The 21,181-nt window shown below is 38.0% G+C and overlaps 3 protein-coding genes across 6 annotated transcripts; 1 reads left to right on the forward strand and 2 right to left on the reverse strand.

Annotated features, from left to right (window-relative positions):
- Positions 1-6,106: 6,106 nt before the first annotated feature.
- On the forward strand, positions 6,107-11,292 carry LOC135681432 (uncharacterized). Of its 3 annotated transcripts, none has more exons than XM_089111690.1 (3): positions 6,107-6,265; positions 7,804-8,065; positions 10,408-11,070. In XM_089111690.1, the coding sequence occupies exons 2-3, from the start codon at positions 7,829-7,831 to the stop codon at positions 10,891-10,893; spliced, it is 723 nt and encodes a 240-aa protein (XP_088967816.1). In that variant the 5' UTR covers positions 6,107-6,265; positions 7,804-7,828; the 3' UTR covers positions 10,894-11,070. The 3 variants fall into 3 exon arrangements, with proteins under 3 accessions (XP_088967816.1, XP_088967818.1, XP_088967817.1); XM_089111692.1 differs by lacking the exon at positions 6,107-6,265 and adding an exon at positions 6,298-6,567; XM_089111691.1 differs by lacking the exon at positions 6,107-6,265 and adding an exon at positions 6,620-7,237 and having other exon boundaries at positions 10,408-11,292.
- A 143-nt stretch (positions 11,293-11,435) lies between these two features.
- On the reverse strand, positions 11,436-17,817 carry LOC135681431 (uncharacterized). Of its 2 annotated transcripts, XM_065195911.2 has the most exons (5): positions 14,539-17,817; positions 13,854-14,001; positions 12,895-13,356; positions 12,082-12,141; positions 11,436-11,549 (listed from the first exon to the last, which is right to left on the reverse strand). In XM_065195911.2, exons 1-5 carry the CDS (start codon positions 14,582-14,584, stop codon positions 11,540-11,542), a joined length of 726 nt encoding a protein of 241 aa, XP_065051983.2. In that variant the 5' UTR covers positions 14,585-17,817; the 3' UTR covers positions 11,436-11,539. The 2 variants fall into 2 exon arrangements, with proteins under 2 accessions (XP_065051983.2, XP_088967815.1); XM_089111689.1 differs by having other exon boundaries at positions 13,854-17,817.
- Positions 17,818-18,193: 376 nt separating this feature from the next.
- On the reverse strand, positions 18,194-21,050 carry LOC148958757 (uncharacterized). Its single transcript, XM_089111693.1, has one exon. The coding sequence runs from the start codon at positions 19,388-19,390 to the stop codon at positions 18,803-18,805; it is 588 nt and encodes a 195-aa protein (XP_088967819.1). The 5' UTR covers positions 19,391-21,050; the 3' UTR covers positions 18,194-18,802.
- Between the last annotated feature and the right edge of the window lie 131 nt (positions 21,051-21,181).

A 21,181-nucleotide genomic window follows, 5' to 3' on the forward strand; every position in this document is an offset into this window, starting at 1 on the left:
TCGCAATGAGTCGCTATGAGTCGCTATGAGTCGCAATGAGTCGCAATGAGTCACTATGAGTCGCAATGAGTCACAATGAGTCGCAATGAGTCGCAATGAGTCACAATGAGTCACAATGAGTCGCAATGAGTCGCAATGAGTCGCAATGAGTCGCAATGAGTCGCAATGAGTCGCAATGAGTCGCTATGAGTCGCAATGTGTCGTTATGAGTCGCAATGAGTCGCAATGAGTCGCAATGAGTCGCAATTAGTCGCTTTGAGTCGCAATGAGTCGCTATGAGTCGCAATGAGTCACAATGAGTCACAATGAGTCGCAATGAGTCGCAATGAGTCGCTATGAGTCGCAATGAGTCGCAATGAGTCACAATGAGTCGCAATGAGTCACAATGAGTCACAATGAGTCGCAATGAGTCGCAATGAGTCGCAATGAGTCGCAATGAGTCGCAATGAGTCGCAATGAGTCGCTTTGAGTCGCAATGAGTCGCTTTGAGTCGCAATGAAACCAGATCACACTTGGCCCTCTCACGTAATCTTGTGTCGTTAGGAGATCTGGGATCCAGTTTGCTGTTAGTGTGCCCAACTAGAAAGGGGTGTGTGTCCGTATAGACATACTATACTGCTATATATAATATATAGAAACATGTTTATATGTTGTCTGTTATAATTCTGAGTCCTTGCTAGCTCATCAGCCAATCCACCAGGTAGAGCATTTCGGGGCTTATGATAAGTATGCCTTGGTGCCCCCTCACCCCTGCGTCCAGGGATGATGCCAGCAAAGGTGCATCATTGTATCCTAGCGTTGTATAGAAAAGAACGGGATATCTACGTCCATGTGTATCCAGTTTATTCATGAAGCCTCGCCTTGTAGTGGTATACATATATATAATCACTGATAATAACTCACGACTCACGACTCACGACTGACGACTCATGACTCACGACTCACTGACTCGCACTTTAAGCAAGCTTGCAAGACGCAAGCTTTGTAAATTGCAATCTGACGAAAATATCACAAGAAAAAAGAAGAGAATGGGATGGCTAAGCCGCGAAGACAAAGGCCGACCTCCACTTGGCCGCGCGTACGGCGCGATTAAATTGGCGCGTGCTCAAAGGCAATAAATTGATAATAATTTATCCAATCAGATTGACTGAAAACTTCCATTCATACGATAGTTGGCAACAGTAGTGTTGAATGCATCACCCAGGCACGTAAATAATAGGGGGCGTGGGGGGGGGCGGCTCGAAAATCCAATTGCAGTTGGAAAACTTAAAAGTTCACTGAAGAAAACACTGAAGAAAAAGTCATTTGAGCTTTTCACATTTTATACCATTCAGCAAATCACAGCTGGGTTCGCACAACCACCCCAGTTGCACGCACGCAATAACAAAACCTCAACGTTCTATATATATACTGCAAACTAATTAATCCAAAATAAACTACCAATGACGATGCTCAATTCAATTTACGTCAATTGGCTCAAACGAAAGTGTAATTATTATAATCGAAGCAATTAGGAAATAAGGTAAACAGAAAACTGCGTCAGAAAGTCACAAGATACAGTTAAGGCTTAATTACACTAAACCAAAACCTTAATCGACTACGCAATGAAAAATTACGTGAAAACCCGAACACAAATGTTAAAATCTTAGATTTCAAACTCTGGAGCAGGCACATCTTCTAATCGTTTTTAATTGCGAAGACCTGTCTCCACTGGATCTCAAATTGCACGGCTTATTGTATTATGCGAAAATTTTCGCAAAATACAATAAGCCAAATTGCACCATTGCATCGTTTGTTTCCTTTTTGACAGGGGTTAAGTTGAATTAAATTATTTTGAATAGGCAAGGTGAATTTCTGGATAAGAAGTTTAAATTTTTACCGTCAGCATATTGATTGAGCCTGAAGCTTTGAAAAGTCATTCCCTGTATTGATCAGAACAATTGAAAGTGGGAAATTTTTAAGAAACAACGAGTGGCCAATGGCAAATTCTCAAAGCTTCTTAACGGGTGTATGCTGAGCTCCCCCCGCACTTTGTAGACCTCCTTGAATCTTATCATAAATTGCTGTGATAATGCTAATAAGAAGCCACAAAACATTGATCAAAGAAGCTGCAGCAGAGGTATTTGATCAAAGAAGAGTGTTTTATCTTACGAATCGGGCATATGCACTTACCGTCAGATCACCCTTTTCAGTTCCAAAAATCAAAGGACATTTGGCCCCTTGAAAATTGTAAAAATTTGAACAAAAGATGAAATGGTCAATTCCTTTATGCTTCTATAATGTTAAAAATATATTTTATACAAAACTGATCTGCAGCAAATAGCTTTAAGATGGGCAAAGCAGAAAATGAACATTATGAAAATGAACGGAACATTTTTTGAATTCGAAGTGAATGCCCAATGCCAGCCTTATGTATTGCGTTCCTTTTTTATAAGAAAATTGCAATTAAAAATAAGCAATGGACAATAAAGAAAAATTAAGAAACTTCAGAGCTGGAAGCTTCAGTACATGCGGAGAAAAATCAATTGCGCTTTATGATATTGTTTGCTATTTTGAAGTAATATGGACTCTGTATACAGTAGCAGTTCTGCTGGAAACACGTTTTTGTTCCTTTTGGTGGTGCTTTATCTTGTGTGGTCAAAGATAAATTTGTATTTTATCTAACTCGGTTTTTTATATGTTTATGAATAAGGACATAAAGAAGCAAATATTTTCTGAAAGGATGTTTTCCAGTGTTTCAAAGGGCGTGGACGTAAAAAAGTTAGGGGCAAGCCTCCTAGTCCCGTTCCAGCCACTCCCTTGCGGGCTGGTGCCAGTGTGACCTGATCTTGGGTAATATTGCATAATATTGGCCAAAAAAGGCCATTTAGCATAAAATCTAGCATAATTTAGAATCTAGCATAACTCTGGCACAATTCTGATATTTTAAATAAAATCATTGTTTCCATTGGTCCATTGTCTATTGCTACCAAGTGCAAACACTTTACACCAGCATCTGTAGTTGCATTTTGGTAGTAAATTGTGACTTTCCACCTTCAGGATTTTGCCAGTTGTTTTGCATGGTTGGCAGCCACATGTTTTGTGGTTGGCAGCCAAATGAAGCCAGCTAAACGCAGTATACAAAAAGCTAAATTTTTACTTTGTTTCATCATTCATCATTTGCAATTTTGAAATTATTTTAAAAAGATTGCATTTTTGTTGTTTCTGCAACATGCTGCCTGAATTCAGCCAAATTTTGCTTCTTCGGCCAAAATCAATTTATGACGGCCAAGGGGTTTTGAGAAATTGCCAAAATGGATAAATTTGGCCATCAAACCATGAATCTTAATTTCCTTTTTGTTTATGAAGAATGAGTACACTGGGTTGTCAAAAAGGCCAAATTGCAACTCTGGCCAATTTTAATATTCTGAGCATGCATTAGCCTCTTTCTCGAGCAGGGTTGCCTTGATTTGAAGTCTAGCATAGTTTTTGCAAATCTAGCACAATCTTATGACTAATTTGGCATAATTCCAAAATTGAGGTCTGGTACTGGTGCTTGGAGTCTGCATTACAAACAAGATGGGGGTAAAGATCATGCTTTCAAACTGGGCGAAAAGAGAATAAGAAGAAACGAGCACAATTTGTACATCAGCGAGAGAAGAGTTTATTTGCCAACTGTAACGAGGTTCTCGTTTATAGTATCAAAGCTTTTTGAAAAACAGATTTGATGGCAAAGAATTTGATTAATTGAGAATTGAATGGGCTGAATGCAATTAAGAATTTTCCATAAGTAAAAGAGACTTCACCCAGCTTTTTTCTAAGACAAAATTTTTCATTCAATCATACATTAAATTTTGAGAAATAAACGACTAAGATCACAGAGATCTGAGACTTGTTCTCAGTGGAATTCTACCAGACAAGACAATGGCTCGGATTCTCTCAGCAAACCCTAATCCTGTCCATGCAGAGAGGCTGATTCTCACCTACAACAAGATAGAAGCAAGTGGGGAAAGCAGCATAGCTCCAGAAAAACTTAACAAAGATATGAATATTGCAATAAATATGCTTGATCTCGCAAGTTTCGAGTTTCGAGAAAAGCTGCAAAGATATGGCTCCAAAAAACCAAAAAACACCAAAGTCTGGGAAGCAAGGCTGATTTAAGGGAGTTTTTGAAGGTGAAAGGAAATAAAAAATAACCTTGACAGAGATCCGAACAAACCATGTAAAAGAGTTTCCTTTCGCTAACTTTTTGCTCACATATTAGGACCGCTATATGTAGCTACTTTTCTTATTAACCCAAACCATTTATTGAAAAGAATCAGCTTTTGCTACTTATACTTCATTCATTTAAGAATTTGCCCAATTAGGACATATTACTTGCCTTATGATGACAGTTTCTATATTTGCCACCCCCATTATGCCAATCCCAGCTACCACGCCCAATTTTTATAAAAAATGTGGATCTGTACAAATTTCTTATTTTAGGCCCTGAACTGCCATATTTGTTTGCAAATTTTCGCGGGATTTCAAAGCTGTTCTCTTGATTCTGGTGGTCATGCTATCAGGGGCGGACTGGCTAATTTTTTTGGCCCGGGCAAATTTTGATCAAACCGGCCCACAATAATAGCAAATAAAAAACCCCTCGGAAAATATGTTCTTATATGTTGATAATGTGATCGTTCAGGATGTCATCTAACAGGTGTTTTTCTAAGAACATTAACATGAAGGACTCCAGGTTTGGCTGCGAAAAATTACTACGTAATCTGTTCTTTATATATTTAAAGCGGAAAAGCTTCTATCACACTCCACTTGTGACAAATAATTTTCTAATCCTCCGGAAAACCACAATGATTTTCAGCAGCCCAAAATATCGATTTGTCAATTTCTGACCCCAAAAAATGGGCACCCCTGTTGAAATTTTATCGTGTAGCACCATACCCCTGTGGGGCGGGGGTGCATTTGACTTGTGATAGTATAGGCCTAATAATAAACTTACAAAAACTTGTATGAGTTTATTGAAAGGAGCAAGAGCAAGACCCTGCTGTTTTTTGTGACGTTTGTGGCTTTTGCCTGATAAAAAAAGCTTTGTATCGTAGCTGAATCCTTTTTTAAGTCTCGCAGCTTTTCCTCGCAAAATTTCTGTGCATCACCTTTGGTTGAAGTCTTCTTGCTCTTCCCTTGTTCTACGCAGTGGCGTACCCAGGGCCGGAGAAGTGGAGGGGGGGGTCTGGGGCACAGCCCCCAGAAATTTTTTGGACCACGCCCTTCAAACACTCGCAAATGCAGAGAAACGCCCTTTTTGCAAAATTTTCCGCCATTATTTGATTCATGTTCGCTACAGTAAATAGGAAAGTATTCTACAATTGTCATTGACAATTGTCAAGCATACAGTATACTACACCCCCCCCCCCACCTCAATGAGTTTTACATCGTTTTTGGACAAATCTCGAGAATCACATTTTAGATCACAAGTGGGGGGGGGGGGGGTTCGGACCCCCCTATTCCCCTCCTTGGGTACACCACTGGTTCTACGTATGTCCTCTTCATTGCTTCACATCACAGAGCAAATTGCTTAGTGAACTCTAATTTTTGGACTTTTAAATTTATTACATTTAGCAATAGCTTGTGCTTAGGCACAAACATGACCAGCTTCAAGCAAAAGCTAAGTAAAAAGACATCAGGACAGGTTAAAATCTTATGTATCGCATTGAAACAGGGGTGTTACAGTATAATATGTCGCCAGAAAGGAAATACCGTCAAGAGAAAATATTACATGTTTGGGCTGCGGTGACAATTATGAATTCATAATTTTGATTGTTTTGGAGTACTCGCGTGAATATTTATTCTTTCCCACAAAGTCTCTGAAAATTCAAGGCAAACAGATCAACACGCGGGTATACTTTTTTGCCTCGCATTCACTTTTTAAGCTAATTTATTTTTTTGCACTTTTATCAACCGGCCCTCAGACAGACCGGCCCTTCGGGCGATCGCCCGAATAGCCCGACCAGCCAGTCCGCCCCTGCATGCTATCTCTAGTTGAACGTATGTACGTGGTTTCCGTTTCCTAGTCTTCTGTACGCGCGGCCAAGTGGAACCGCCCCTCCATCTGATGCACCGCCCTTCCGAAGAAAGTGCTGAGCTCTGCGCTCAGCTATTGTCAAAACAATTCTATCTTTACAAACCCCCGTATACTTGTAGAGTGCTTTCACCACGCAAAACAGAATAATTTCCCGCAAAGATATTGTGCCGCAGCAGACCTGGCAGGTACTGGAATGATCGGATTCAGGTAAGTTTAAGAAGACAGAAACATGGCTTTATCTGTCTACTTATTTTCTAATCAGTTTATCAGACATGTTAAGCATAGAATTTCACTTTCTTGCTGCCCAGGAAGTTCAACTTCTACTTTGGTCAACAGCTGGACGACTTTTTGCAGTCCTTTATTACGATGAAATTGAAAAGAAGATGAGACCCTTTTTCATGTTTTTGAAGGACAAAAAAATTTGTGTCATTATACCAAGAGGCATTAGAAGTTGCGATAGACCGACAGAACCTTTAAATTATGCTCCTACGAGTCTCCATCATCGCAAGGTGAGATGCGAAAGGCTGTTTATCAGTTACTCGAAGGACAATTAATTAACTTCAGGACAAGCCTTTGTTTATATGAGGAGAAGGATAGTAGCCTATTGTTTAAAACAATAGAAAGAAACTGCTGCTGGAGGGGCGATTGCCCCTTAGTTAAGGACATGAGTTACTCGTGACGAAAAGTATCAACAAATCAGGATTACAGCAACGACCAGTAATGTCTTATGGGTATTTCGGTATTGTTATGTTTTTAGGGTGACAGGAAAAACGGAGGGATTTGTGGACAAAGAACCCAAGATTGAATTTTTGCACGAAAATCATTGTGACGATTAAAAGGGGGTTTTCGCTGGTGACGGTTTTTGCTCAAACAAAGGCAACTTGTCCTTATGTTTGATTAGGGGATTTCGCTGGAATTCAAGAGAGCTTGATCAGGTTTGGTGATTGCAAACAATACCTTGAATGGCTTCCAATGCCATCATTCACTAGTAAAAAGCGGAATGCGGAATAGGAAACAGCATGAAGAGCTAAGGAGGAGGGAGCGGCTAGTCGAAGAAAAGTTGTGATTGAAGTCCAACCGTCAAACTGCCGCTGTCTTTGAGCCAGGTCACTATAAAATCAAGAGAATTACAGCTATCGTAAATTGTCGATTTAAAGTCCGCTGTAGCATAGGAAACATGTAAGTTTCATTACGAGTCGTACCCACCTAGTAGAGAAATCCTAACGAAACATGGGCGACTCCGGGGTCTTGTTAAGTCGTGTCCGTTTCTACGTTTAAAGGTGCTCCACACGGGGGCACCTATGTTCTCTCATTGTATGCATGGGCCCGTACTACACAGAGCAGTAAACCCAAATGCGTTTTATATGGACTCAAAATGCATAGAATTTTTTTATTTACTTTTGATGTATATTCTTTTTATGTGTAATCACCATGTTGTTAAGAGTCGTACTTTAAATAGAGACAGCTTATTTTCCAGCGGCCCCTCTTTGCTTACAGGTCCAGGGGCAATAAGTAGCTCCCCTCTCAGTGGGCCTGTTGAAGAGAAAGAAAATTTTGATTTTGTACCTTTACCCCTGAAGACTCTAAGAAGAACTGCATTTTGCATCAATAGAATTTGGAGAAAAGCTGTCACTAGATATACATCATTGATCCCAGAAAAAGACATGAACCCCATATGTAATTTACTGAAAATTCAGATAGATGCTAAAACCACGATATTGGAAACACGTCATTTTGTTTTTCAGCTTGTAGATACAGAAAAGGGGAGCCATGAAATACACCGCACTCGCACTTATTCTTCCACTGTTTATGCATTTGGGTAGATCCACTACGGTTCAGAATTGTACGTCATCACCCTGTGATCTGAAATGTAGTGGTAGCGCGAAATGCGAACAGGAATGTAACGCAGCGGTCTGCGGGATGTCTTGCAGCAGCAGCGGTGGCTGCAATTCCAAGTGCCTCCGTGGTGGATGCTCAGCAATGTCTTGTAATATTTCTGCACCTTCGGTAAGTCCGCTTGCCTGATAAGCTTTTATTGTATTTCTTCAAGCTTTAGCGCTACTGTTGTATACCATTTGCATTAATAAGCGAATAAAAGTGCACATATATGCAGACCTCATTACTCTACGCGAACGCGACTTTCACCACCTTTTTTCGACCATCACCTTTTTTAATTTACAATCATGCTTTTTCTTAATATTTTTCTTGGTATCAATTGAAAAATTAAATAGAATTTCAAAGGATAAAGTTGTAAGTCTTTTGTACTCAAAATCATTACTCTAATTGCGCGAGTTTGCATATCACATTGTCTATCTGTCCCTTTCTTTCTATTTCCTCTTGCTCAAAGAGACAATTACTCGATCTTTGTATTTCCGAACATAACGTATACCTTTGAGGGACATATCACTTCACGAAAATCCCGTAAACCTTTGGCAAAAACCCTTTTCTTTTCGAGAAAAATCTTCGAAAAATTCTGCGAAAAATCCACTTAGAAACCTAGATCTGTGGCCATTTATTTGACAGTACTGTCTTCTGCCGGTTAAATACGACGTGAACCACCGAAGAGATGTCCCTTCCACTCCGTATTTGGTTAGTTTCGATAGAAGAATCCCGTGGTTCACCGTATCACACGCTTTTTTAAGGTCGAGAAATACGCTTATATTAATTCTGTGCTTGTCAATATTAGAAAACCATGAATCTGTTATGTTCAATAGCGAGGTCAGGGTTCTATGCATCTTTAAAAATGCATGTTGACTTTAAGCAAATTTCTTTTGCTCTTTCATGTAAATCGACTTGATCGTGCCCAAATTTTTTCCAGTAACCTCGAGAATACAGATAGCACTGATATAGGCCTATAATTGCCCATGTCACTTTTAGAACCAGACTTGAAAATAGAGGTTACCCTTGCTATTTTCCATGTGTCTGGTAAAATACCCATTTTGAATGAAGAGTTGAATATAGCAGCTAGTCGCTTGCATAAAATTTCTGCTGCGTCTTTCACAAACTGAACTGAAAATCTTATCATAACCCGCAGATTTAATGCATTTTAATTTTGTGATTTCAATTTTTATAGTAATTGATTGAAATTCAAAATATGGGGCTGTGGATGCATCTTCATCAGCGAAGTATTTTAATGGGTTATCAAATTCTTTAGTTACGATTCTTTCGCAAGTTTAAGGCCTATCGTTGTGAAATGGTTATTAAATGCTTCCGAAATTCCCTTCTGCTTTTCAATTAGTTGACCCTCATACATGACGGATCTGGGAGTCGTGGAGCACTGACTTTTGTTTAAAACTTTGTTAATTGTTTTCCACTATCGCCAGTGAGAATAATTTCTTTGTCTACTGCATCTAGCTTTTTTATTATTCTGGTTAAAGCTTCAAAGGTAGTAGCGTCTGTATTCTCGGTAGGCGGACGATACCAACATAGCACGATGTAACTCTTAGCATGTTTGGGGACAATTTCAATACCTATAATTTCTAGGTTAGGGTCTTCTGAAATTAGCAACGCTTAAGTCAGCTTTTAGCAATAAAACCAAGATATTCCCTTGAGAAAAACTTTTGAAAGGAAACACATCCAAAATACAGTAAGTTTGATTATCGATAAGCACTCTGGGATTTTGGGACCATCTGTACAGACTAAGGAAGCACAGTCTTATACGCCATAGTCACTTTCTACCTTTGCTATTGTCTTTATCACAATTTTATGCAAGGGCTTCCTTTGCTATTTTGATAGCACTACACCACCACCCCCCCCCCACCCCATCCACGATATTTTCAAACACACTTACTGCTGGACATCTGTCCCAGTGCACCCTTTTGCTCGTCTTATTAGTGAAGGAATCAGCACTTCTTCCTTAAGAAAACAGCGTTTTTGCGCTTTGCTTGATTGCATATTGCAAGTCTTTATTGGAAGATGTAAACTTAGGGCTTTGGATTCACTGGGGAGAAATAGCATTTTGCACGGTATACTCGTAAGGTAATCAAAAAATTATATCCAGCTGCGGATCGGAAGGAAAGTGGGAGAAAAATGGCGCGGTTGATTTGTTCCTTGTTTTTGACCGATCCGCGCTCCAAGAGAGAAAACCAACTTTTATTTGGACCAAACGAACTTGCGGTACCAAAGGCTAATTTGTAAATAAATTTTGGTTGCGGGCGTTATATTGAAGCAAAAGTGTTATGCTTTAAGTCGACGAGACTCCGGGTAAATATAACACGAGTGCATTCGTTTGTAGGCATCCGTTACTGCTAATATTGGTTTGAGAGTTTATAATTTATAATAACGGTGTATGTTTCACTGTGCCTAGGTTTTTCAGATTTTATAATATCAGTGGTTCATCTTCTTTGCAGAAGAATGATTGTGACCAATCTTGTACAGAGAATTGTCACAACATGGATTGTAATGCATTTATATGCAGGCCAAATTGCGTTAAAGACAACTGTAAAATGACTTGTGCAGGGCCAAGTAATTCCTTTTGCTACCCAGTTTGCTTTGGAAAAGGCTGTGAAATCAATTGCAAATCTACCAATTGTGAGTCACGTTGCACTGGCGGCGGTTGTACTGTGAAGTACGGAAAAGGGGCCTCTGGTGTGTTGGCTTGCCCCGCCAACTGTACTTTTATTTGCGCAACAGGGAGCGTTTGCCAATACATATCTGGTTCTGCTAAGCCGATTTTCGTCGACGATCCATTTGCAGTGCCCACGAGCAAGCCAAGAGGAAGTAGCCTTGCAACAACCAAACCTGCAACAACCAAACCTAACAGTGCTCCCGATCGGAGTATCTTACCTTTTATATTGTACTTTGCTTTTGCATTCTTGGTCATAATCGAGTCATAATCTAACGAGGCTGATTTCGCTCGTCTTGCAGATGCAACATTTCGTATAGACTGCTCACTTTGTACAAATATGGCGTTCATTTTTCCCTATTAGCTTATTTTTCAGCTTGGATTTTAATTTTTGTTCTTTGTCACATATTTTGACAGATATAATTAATCATGACTTTACACAAGTTTTGACAGGAGTTTAAGCTGTTACTTTTTCCTGCTTGGTAATTTATTATTATTAAGTATCACTGCACATTAAATCTCCAAGGGGAAAGGGTTTAGGATGCTATCAGATTTGATTTTCTGTTCCAGTTGTATAATGATCTGAATTTAGATTTTCTTCGTCATTATAAGATTTTTGAGCTGGATTCACAAGATTTTTGAGCTGGATTCATAAGATTGTTTAGCTGGATTTTTTGTTTCACTTTCTCGGTCTTACTAGCTCCTCGATTTTTCATGCAGGACATGTATTATGATTGGCTCATGTTTTTTACCGCCATTTTCATCCTGTTAAAGGCATTTATTTAAGAATTTAAACACAAATAAATTTTTCTAAAACTTTGAATATCTACAAGGTATCTGTAAAATTGAAGCAAAAATGCCTGGATTTGTAACTACTATACAAAAAAGAGTTATGTGATGTAATGTGTGATGAATTTTCATTGATTCCTAGAAAAGAACAGAAAACTAGTGTAATGGTCGAATAGTGTAATGTCGTTATTTGCACAATGGATCTGTATAAACTCCCCTATTTACTTTTAACTAAAATTTTTTGTGGATAAAATCTCTGAAATGTTTTCCTCTAAAAATAATTGCTCGTTTCCCCCGAGAGGTGAAATGCAGCTCTTTTGAAAAAATCGTTTTTCCTTAATTAATGAGGCTGTTATAATTCTAGAGATTAAACCCATCCTAAAATAAGCGCATTCTTTTAAATTTCGTTTCAAAGCCCACAAACATAAATCTAGAATATAATAACCTACTTTATAAGAACCTGTAAGCTCAAAGCAATATTTTTGTTACTTTAATACCCCTTTAATATGATTTTTGAATCTCGAATTTCGATGCAAATATAGCTAAATCAAAAAACTGGAACAGAAGGCCTACTCTGTACCTTAATACAAAAGCTATGGCTATGATAAAGGCTTTCTGTAAGATTTGCAGCTTTTAGGTAAAGTGTTTATTTTAAATACGAGGCACTCACCTTCGAGAAAGGGCTATTGAAACAACGCAAAGAGATAGGCAGACACCAACCCCGAACCACCTACAAAGGAATTGATTGAAAAATTTCAACCTTATTGTCAACTAATGGTGATCACACGGTGCTTTTGCTTAGTGAAAAGAGGGGGGGATTGAAATGGGTAAGATCTTCAGTAAGGCTGATTTACCAAGAAAGGTTGACACAGGCTGCTACCTTTTAAAGTTCGAAAAGGAGCCTCTTTCCATTCTTGAAATTCACCCTGTAGCAGTGATGCCGTCCTAAAAAGTTAGGAAGGAAGGCTGTGCTGTAGAAGCCGCACCCAATATCACACCCATCGTCACAACCTATATACTTCAATTTGTTAAAGATTGAAGATTCACTGTTGTGTATATGGAATCACTCAAACGATTCACCGACTCTAGAAGGCTGATAGAAAATGCTCATTCACTGAATTATCCTCAATAGCATGCTGAAGAGTTGATTCACAATGTCGAGTTAAGAATTTGCATAACAATATACGGACCCTGTCTTAGGGGGGCTGATCCCTCTATTCGCAAGGGGGGCCTCCCCTCTGCGGCTCCACTGCCACTGCCTTTAAATATTCAAGACGCAATCCTGTCACGCTACCGTTAGTGAAAGATACAAGCGAGAGAATGGAGAAGAGTTTATTCAGGTTTGGTATCCATGGAAGATTAACAAAGCTGGAAGCTTTGCCCCTCCATTGCTAAAAGAAAGTTGAAGCCGCCTTACACGTCAATCTTATTGCTTTATTGCGACATATGTTTCAACGAAAAAACTTTGCTCATTTGTACATACCTTACATTCTCATCTGTGATTATTAGTGGGTTACGCAAATAGATGAATCTTTCGTTTAACCTGGATTTCTTCCTCATTATTTTATGCAGATACTTGCTCATTTCTTCATCATACTCTATGCTCACTCTGCTCGGCTCTCCAGCAACTGTTGCTGGTTCAAATGTAATGCTTCCGCGTGAAAAGAAACCTTGACACTTTTCAGGGTCTATGTTTATGTCTCCTTTGATAAAGGATGGCTTTTCAACGTTCCTGTTGGAACCAAGCTTGGGCAAAGATGGTGTCACAGGAGTCCTTTCTGTTACTGGGCGAATTCTTCCTTGATACTCGGCAGGTACACTCCTGTCCTTTGGTTTGCTAACCCGTCCATCCTCTTCGTTTGGGTTACTAAGATTTTGCAAATCCTCTACGGCACCGAAAGCCACTTGTTTCATTGAGTGTCTTCTAACTCGCTTTGTAATATACCTAAAAAGCAAGGAACACAGCTACAATTTTCTTTAAACTGGCCTAGGAGCGGCAAAGAGGTTTGTCCAAGAGGGACCTATCAGTCTTCTAATACACGGTGTTAGCTCAGCGTTGCTTTTTAATCCACTGAAATCTTGGCTGCATATCTTGAGATGGATCCTGTCGGTAGCAACACGAGGCTGTAGTGTACGAAAATGACATAACATAATATTGACAAAATATATACAAGTACCACGTGTTTGAGGCTGGCTGTGCTGAAGGGCGGTGGCAAAGTGCTCGAAGATGCCATCGTTCGCTTGCTGATTCCTTAATCAATATTTTTTTCGTTTTATATATTAATTCATGCAGTGAAACTTTCAAGTGAACTTGTACTCTCGCGCAAAAAGTAGACTATTGTTTCTCGTTTTTGTTTCAAACTTAGCGGCTATATATTAGTCTATGCATCACTATCGTATAATATAAGGGAAACATTTAGACTGCCAATGTATGAAACTTACCAGACAATTCCACCCGTCAATGCCAAAACAACTTTTGCAAGGAGAATGGAGATGACGAATGACACCGTGAAGTATGCCAAAGAAAGCTCCCCCGAGTTATGACCCATTCCGAAACATAAGGGCATTGCCAGGTCCTGATATGATAATTCTGAAAGAAAAGAAAGGATTCTCGTGCAGTTATTTTGCCATTGCAGTGCGGGTATGGTACTATTAAAGGCCTTAAAGAGGGTCATTTATTAATGTCTGGTAATAAATTTAAGGGCCAAGGTAGTACACGAAGACCCATAGTAGGCAGAATCTCGATATTATAGAGCCAATTGTCGTATAGAGCAATTTACCATTTTATTACCATGTCTGTAAGATGGACTATGGTTTTCGTCACTTGGTACTGCATTTCATTGTTTGCTCACATTATTCACATCTCAATGAAGTAGCAATAAATATTTTTAACAATATAAGCTTTACGAATGGCAAAGGGAAGCCTAGCGAGACTATAAGTTATATTTACATGTGGTTTACAGGAAGCAAGTATCTTGCTCCTATTCTAATGTTCCTAAGTGGATTTTCTGTTTACAAAGAAGCAAAGACTACATTAATATTCAGAACAAGAACTATGTGAAGAGGTACTTCAGTCGTCCATAGAATTTCGCATTGTGTCGCCATTTAGAGGACAATAGGAACTTACGTGTGATACTGTCGATTATAACTTGAAGCTGACTAATTGGAGACATGCTCAAAACCAAAGACAACACTGATTATTCACTGACTGCTGGAATAGAGATACTGAAAGTGTATGATGTCGTGTTATATATTTATGTCATTGTGACGCAACGGCGTGACGTCAGATTAACCTTATCAGTCAACACAAGATTTGAGGCTGCTAGCCCACTATGTTGCTGACTGTCCTCGTGATAAAACCTGATATAAACCTGATATTGTTTGTGCTTAAAGCAATAGTTTGGACGCACTGAAGCCGAATTTCCACTGACGCTTGCTTCATAGTGTTCGCTAAAGCGTTCGTACTTAATTCTGCTCGTTCCAATCTCCACTGATTTCGATCAAATTTCAGCGCACGGGAGACTTTTAGGCAGGGGCGGTCTGGCCCGGATGGCAAGGTGGCGATCGGATATGCAAAGCATAGCAAAAAGATATGCAAAGCAAAAAATAAATAACGGGCCCTTTCTAAACAAGTTGAAGAAGAAAATTTTCATAAACTGAGATATTACAGTCACAGCCTAACATGCGTGCTGGCTTCACAACTTCGCAGGGACGAAGTCTTCGCGCAGGCCACAGGCCCCACGGTTACCAACATCCACTATACAGAAAATCTATTTCAAATTTCGCACAAAGACAAGAAGTCTGTCCTACTTCCTAGGAAATAATTTGAAACTATATGTAGAGATTGTAGAAGTTGTTGTCGTTAGGTAGTTGTCTGGAGTCGCCATTGTTACATTCCTAGCTAATAATCATTTCGTTTTTCATTTTTATTTTCTCACACACGAGAAACCCTTCACCAAATAAAATACAAACTTTACTTATCAATTTACAATCTAAAATATAAGAAAAATATTTAAATCTATAGAAGTAATAAATCTATATAATAATTACCTTCCATGCGCCATCAGATGTCCCCAAAGGTCATATTCTCACATATAATTCTCACATATAAGTCTCCAATCGATAAAAGCGCCAAATTTTTGGTCAACTTTCATGAAATAAGCGAAACAGGATCTTTCGCAAAAACAGACTTTCGCGTTTGCGCGAAAATCATTTCTATTCAACTGAGGTTGTTTCCTTTTACTTTTAATCCACATGATGACAAAAACCAATGAAAATAATATTAAGATTTGTTCGAAACAATCATTCATCATCAAAGTTTGCAAGAGGATCGGTAGCAAAATTCCTGATACAAAAAATAGACGTTCCCAAATTTAGTATTTCTAGAAGTTTCGCGTATCAAACACTCGCGATTTTAGGCCAAAAACGCCAAGAAACGCAAAAAGTTTATTCCTTCGAAAGTTTCTATGGGGTGATATCTATGACAAAAATCAGTTACCGAAATCTGGAATGTATGAATTGTGTTTCATGGATCCGGTAAATGCAAAATCCCGAATTTTGCATTCACGCAATATGCAATTTGGCAAATTTCAGATACCATTCCGTAATCCAAGGACCGAGATACAACTTTTTGTTTGGGGGGCCAGCAGAGCCGGCATGAAAGGGGGCGTGAGGGGTGTGGATACCCTTGAAAAAATCATATTTCAAAGGCGTAGGGTGTTTGCCATCAAGGGATGCCTGGTCGGCAAATTTTCAAACCTGTTGGCAAATAAATGATTTTTTTTCGGCAAATTTGACGGTCTGGGAGGATCCCTGCAGAATATATACAACAATAGCTGTCACCGGCAGTGCGAAACCAAATTAATTTTGGTTGTGAGAAAAATTTTATTACTGAAAAAATTTTTATTCTAAAGAGGTTAAATGATCACACATTTTAAGATCATTAAATGTGACGAACTAAGGCAGCAACAATTGGATTCCTTATCTGCAAACCAAAAAATCTAAAACATTAATATCATTAATATCTGCTTAACTATGTAATAATCTTTTCAACAAAACAACAAAAAGATTGATGATTATTAAGTAACCTCACTGACTTCCAACAAAACAAAATTTAACAAACAACAATTTTTTTAAAAATATGTCGCAAAACAGCTATTTCTTACAAAAAAGCTACATAATTGTATCTGTACTGAGAGTTTCTAAGAATAATCAGATCTTAAATAAAGTGATACCATTAGATTTCTTAGACTAAAAGATCTACGACAAAAAGTCTCTAAAATGATTTGTTCTTAGTATTGGAGTTTATAAGTGGTTTCTTACAAAAATATAAGTATCCAAACGACGTTGCAACCGGTAAATGGGACCTCGATAAGTGGAACTTTTGCAGTATTCATGGGAATTTATTCTTTTGAAATGTGTAAATGATAATTCCGCCAATTGTTATGGTACTAAATTATGGTACTGATTACTTATGGTACTAAAATATATTTTCGCTGTAAAACATCATTTTGTCATTCGGTTATCTATCATACGTTATCAGTGATTTCATGGTTTGCGATCATGCGCCCGCCATTCCATATTCCACCATTTCATCATTCGGTCATACAAGAGCTGCAGAAGCAGAAACAACATGAAAACCTTCATGTTGGGGACTGCACAACTTCAATTATATATATAATCCTTGATTTAAATAGAGTACAACACCCATCCATAATTGATTTGGGCTGAGTGTAATTTACGATATGCTTACATTACTGGGTGTGGTTTAAAAAAGTCTGCAACACCCTTAACTGGGCCCTTTTGGTTTGCTAGCCACCCTGCAAATACGGTGCCAAATCACCTCTGCTCTCAGGACAAATATGTTTTCTCAGAGCTGTCTTTTACGATTTTTGTATATGAGAAAAGAAGAAATACTGTTATATTTACATTGGAAGGGGAATCAAGATTTTAAAAATAAGCACAACAAAATGGGTGCACAAATTACATAAAGACAGAGATCAGAAAGGTGAATACCAATTAATTCGGAAATTAAAAAATTACATTTGCTTGCGGAAAAGAATTATTACTTAATCTACCAAATAAAGTACATAACTGGAAGTTAGTTTCACTGTTATTAAGTTCCGGTTGCTGTGAGAATGTCATCTTGCAAAGGCCGATTAAGAAAACCATGCAATTCTATTGTCCTATGTTTACTTTGAATAATTTTGCTTGATGAAAAGTAGAAACTACTTCAACTATTCGTCAAGCAAATTTTTTGAACGGCAAACGCTTTTCTCGTGAAATTTTTCTTTCTCCTCGTTTGTCGTCACAAATTTTTCAAACGAATGCTACAAAAAAGCATCAGTGGAGATTGGCCTTGAAACTTGGTGAGGATGGGCTGAATATTTGATGACAAAGCAAATTCTTAAAGCTCTTTAGTTGTATGATCTAGATCCAACTGTTTATAAGATATATTTGATGAAGTAAAAATCTAATTTTTCAAAAAAATAGAATGAAAAACCAAGAACATACAAGAAGTTGCAAAAAGACCTATATAAAGGCATAAAAGTCACAAAGTTTACCAATCAAGGCTTGAAAACAAAGTGTTGCTGGGCATAAACAAAATGACAGCTTTTGAATTTACTAAAACTACAAACAAAGAATTTTGTGTGATATTTACAGAAAAGAACTAATGCAATGTACAATCAAAATTCATAAGAACAGAAGAAGTTAGAAGAAAGTAAAAAAACCCTAAACAGCCCAATAAAGAGAGGAGAACAAATTGAAAAGAAGGGACACTGTGATGACATCAAATAATCATATATATATTATCTTATAATTATTCTATATCAATGGCCTAAATGGGCTAAAAGAATGAAACAACATAAGGGAGAGTAATTAATCCCAGTTTTTCTGTTCTTGTGGTCTAATGTCAGATTTAGGGGTGGGGTAGCTTTACAATTATAATCCTAGCATGTTACTATAAGTCCCCAAGAATCTCACTGGTTCTTTTAAATGAATGTGCATTAGATCAAACAGTTGGGTACCAACATACCCAATGAAATGTTAATGATTTATAGAATATGCTTTTTGTTTATGTACTTTTCCTTGCTTTCCATTCAAAAATATATAGCATAAATAAGGCCAACTATATTGGTGGGTATGCTTCAGAAGTTTCAAGGCACAAACACCCAATACATTTCTGATATAACCTGTTTTGAACCCAATTGTACTTTATTTTACTGAAAATACATAATATTCTGTATGTTGTAAGCACTGATGACAAACAATGTACCTTATGCCATTGCATTTTATTCTACTTTATAGTTACTACATTGTACACTAATTTGAAAACTCGCTTTACTTGACATGCATTCCTCTGCAAGCGTTTCCAGTGAAATGATATTCGATCAATTGTCTTTCATCAATATAAAAATATGTTGAAATATAAACCAACATTCGGCCGCAAATGCCACTAATCGACCACTGATAAAAACAATCGTTACAAGGAGATTTAGCCAATTATATACCATATGATAATATTTCATAGCATAAAGCCAAGCTGGCAAAAACCAGACGCTAATTATGACCCAAAGGCCCAATGGTGTGTTGAAGTTATTTGACATAACTTTTGCGACAAACCACGGCTGATAAGGAACAGGGGCTTTCCATTCCTTGCCAATTTGATGTGTGCATACAAAAGTTAGCCACTCTACAGACGAAATGGCAAATCCTAGGGAAGGCATTAGTCTTCCCCATACCATTGACCGAGAGATATTATCAATCACAACATCGAGCCATGCCCCAAAGGCTGATGTCTGTCCAAGTCTTCTGGCTATAGCACCATCAATGAAGTCCAAACCGCCTGATATAATAAACAGCGAAATAAATACATTAGGAGTTTCCCATTGAGTATAGGCCACTACAATAATAAAAAATCGGCAATATCCAATGATATTTGGTATGAAAATAAGCACATTCTGCTGCTGATTCACCATGTTTTATCAGACTAATAATGTGCTTGTTTCCCTGTGATTCAGGGGAGGTTGCGTACAGTTTTATAATTTTCGGGCCATTGAAAAACACTTTTTGTGAGAGGTGCTTCTATTTATATTATTGAGATGGTAGAGCAAGGAAACACACTCTTTACATTTTCATATCTTGATTCATAAGATTTATATTGAATTTTGTTAGAGATATTAGTGTCAGGTTCAGAATTTGACCTTTATGCCTCTTTTAAATCCTTCGACAGTGTTGTAAAGGTCATCTTCTCCGACAGATTTCAGTCAATTCAACTGGACAATCTGAAGTAAACATTATTGATTCTGGATTTGATACATCTTAGCTGCCTTCTTCATTTATTTTGAAGGTCGGCACGTTTTTTAAATCCATCTGCTTATCCCCAACTTTTAAGTACCCTTCTGAATAATATCTTGACTATAGCAGTCTGAAGGAACATAAAGTGACTTTCGTTTGACAACATAATGATTTCAGTTTCATAAAATTTCATAAAATAGTAAATAGACATTGCCACGCAAGGCCAGACGTAAAAAAGGCTATTGGGATAGACTTTTCTTGAATAAATTTTCTTTGATATTACAAAACTTTTTTCGTTCAAACATTAAACAGAAAATAAGCCATTTTTCCTTAGATATGTTGATTTTATACCAGCTTGCAGATTATTGCGACACGAGCAATAAAGAAGCACACGATCGCCTGAAGCGGCACCATGGTTGCCGCAGGTGGGAAAATTTTCGAATTTTGATGATTCCAGTTCGTTGGAAAATGCATTCATAGAAGCAATTTTTACTACCTTACAATGCTACCTTACAATGCAATCTTACTTTTAGAATAATGTTCACTGATGGCACGTCATTTGCCGGTTTTTATCGGTTTTCTGGTAATCATTCTCAGTATTCGCGCACCCAACCCTGAAACATTGTAATGTGGAGTTTGGTCCTGTCTGGTTTCGGGTTGCAAATTAACAGTTAAATGGTAAATATTAACTATTAACTGACATTAAAAGAATTAACTTGCAGAAGAGCGAAAAGGATCGAATCGAAATGAAAATGCAAACAATAAAATATGGCATCGACTATCATTGATTATGCTACCACCAAGTTTGCCGAGTAAGCACACAAAAGGCCGAATCTGCTGAGTAAAGCACCGATTTATAACTATTGGGAGAGGGGTGCCTCCCCTCCCACACAGGGGTGCCCCCCTCACACACACACACACCCGTAGCACCAACCCTGGCTCTAAAGGAGGGAACTCAAAAAAAAACGAATCGATGCATTTGAAGACAACCTTAAGAAAGGTTCAGTTAAATCATAACTTCAGTTGAGCAAAATTTAAAAGCAATAACAAAATTATCCATCATTTTCCTTATATAATGCTTCTTTTCTGTCAATATGTTTGGACCATGAGTGAAACCTTGGAGTGCTACAATATGCAAATACTCCTTGCTTACCTTCATTGATTACGGTCGGCTGTTCTTGATGAAAATTCAGGTCATCCAGCAACGAACGTAACAATTATGCCTCTTGCAATGTGTTTCTGCATATTCATGCTGTCTGATATGCTTCACGAGCGACAAAATTCAATCTCTAATGCATAAATACAAAGAAGCGGAATCACGTGCGTTTTTCAAGCTCTTATCTTCAAGGACAAGGAAAGAAATTGAGGTATGAGCGCCGCTTACGAAAATTGATAGCAACAAAAATTTGTCTTACCTTTTTAACTTCAAAATGGTGACAAAATTGTAAGGACAATGGAGCAAACTGGACACA

The sequence above is a fragment of the Rhopilema esculentum genome, chromosome 12, assembly GCF_057945365.1.
Source record: "Rhopilema esculentum isolate cy_ngs chromosome 12, ASM5794536v1, whole genome shotgun sequence".
In the NCBI taxonomy this organism is placed as follows: domain Eukaryota; kingdom Metazoa; phylum Cnidaria; class Scyphozoa; order Rhizostomeae; family Rhizostomatidae; genus Rhopilema; species Rhopilema esculentum.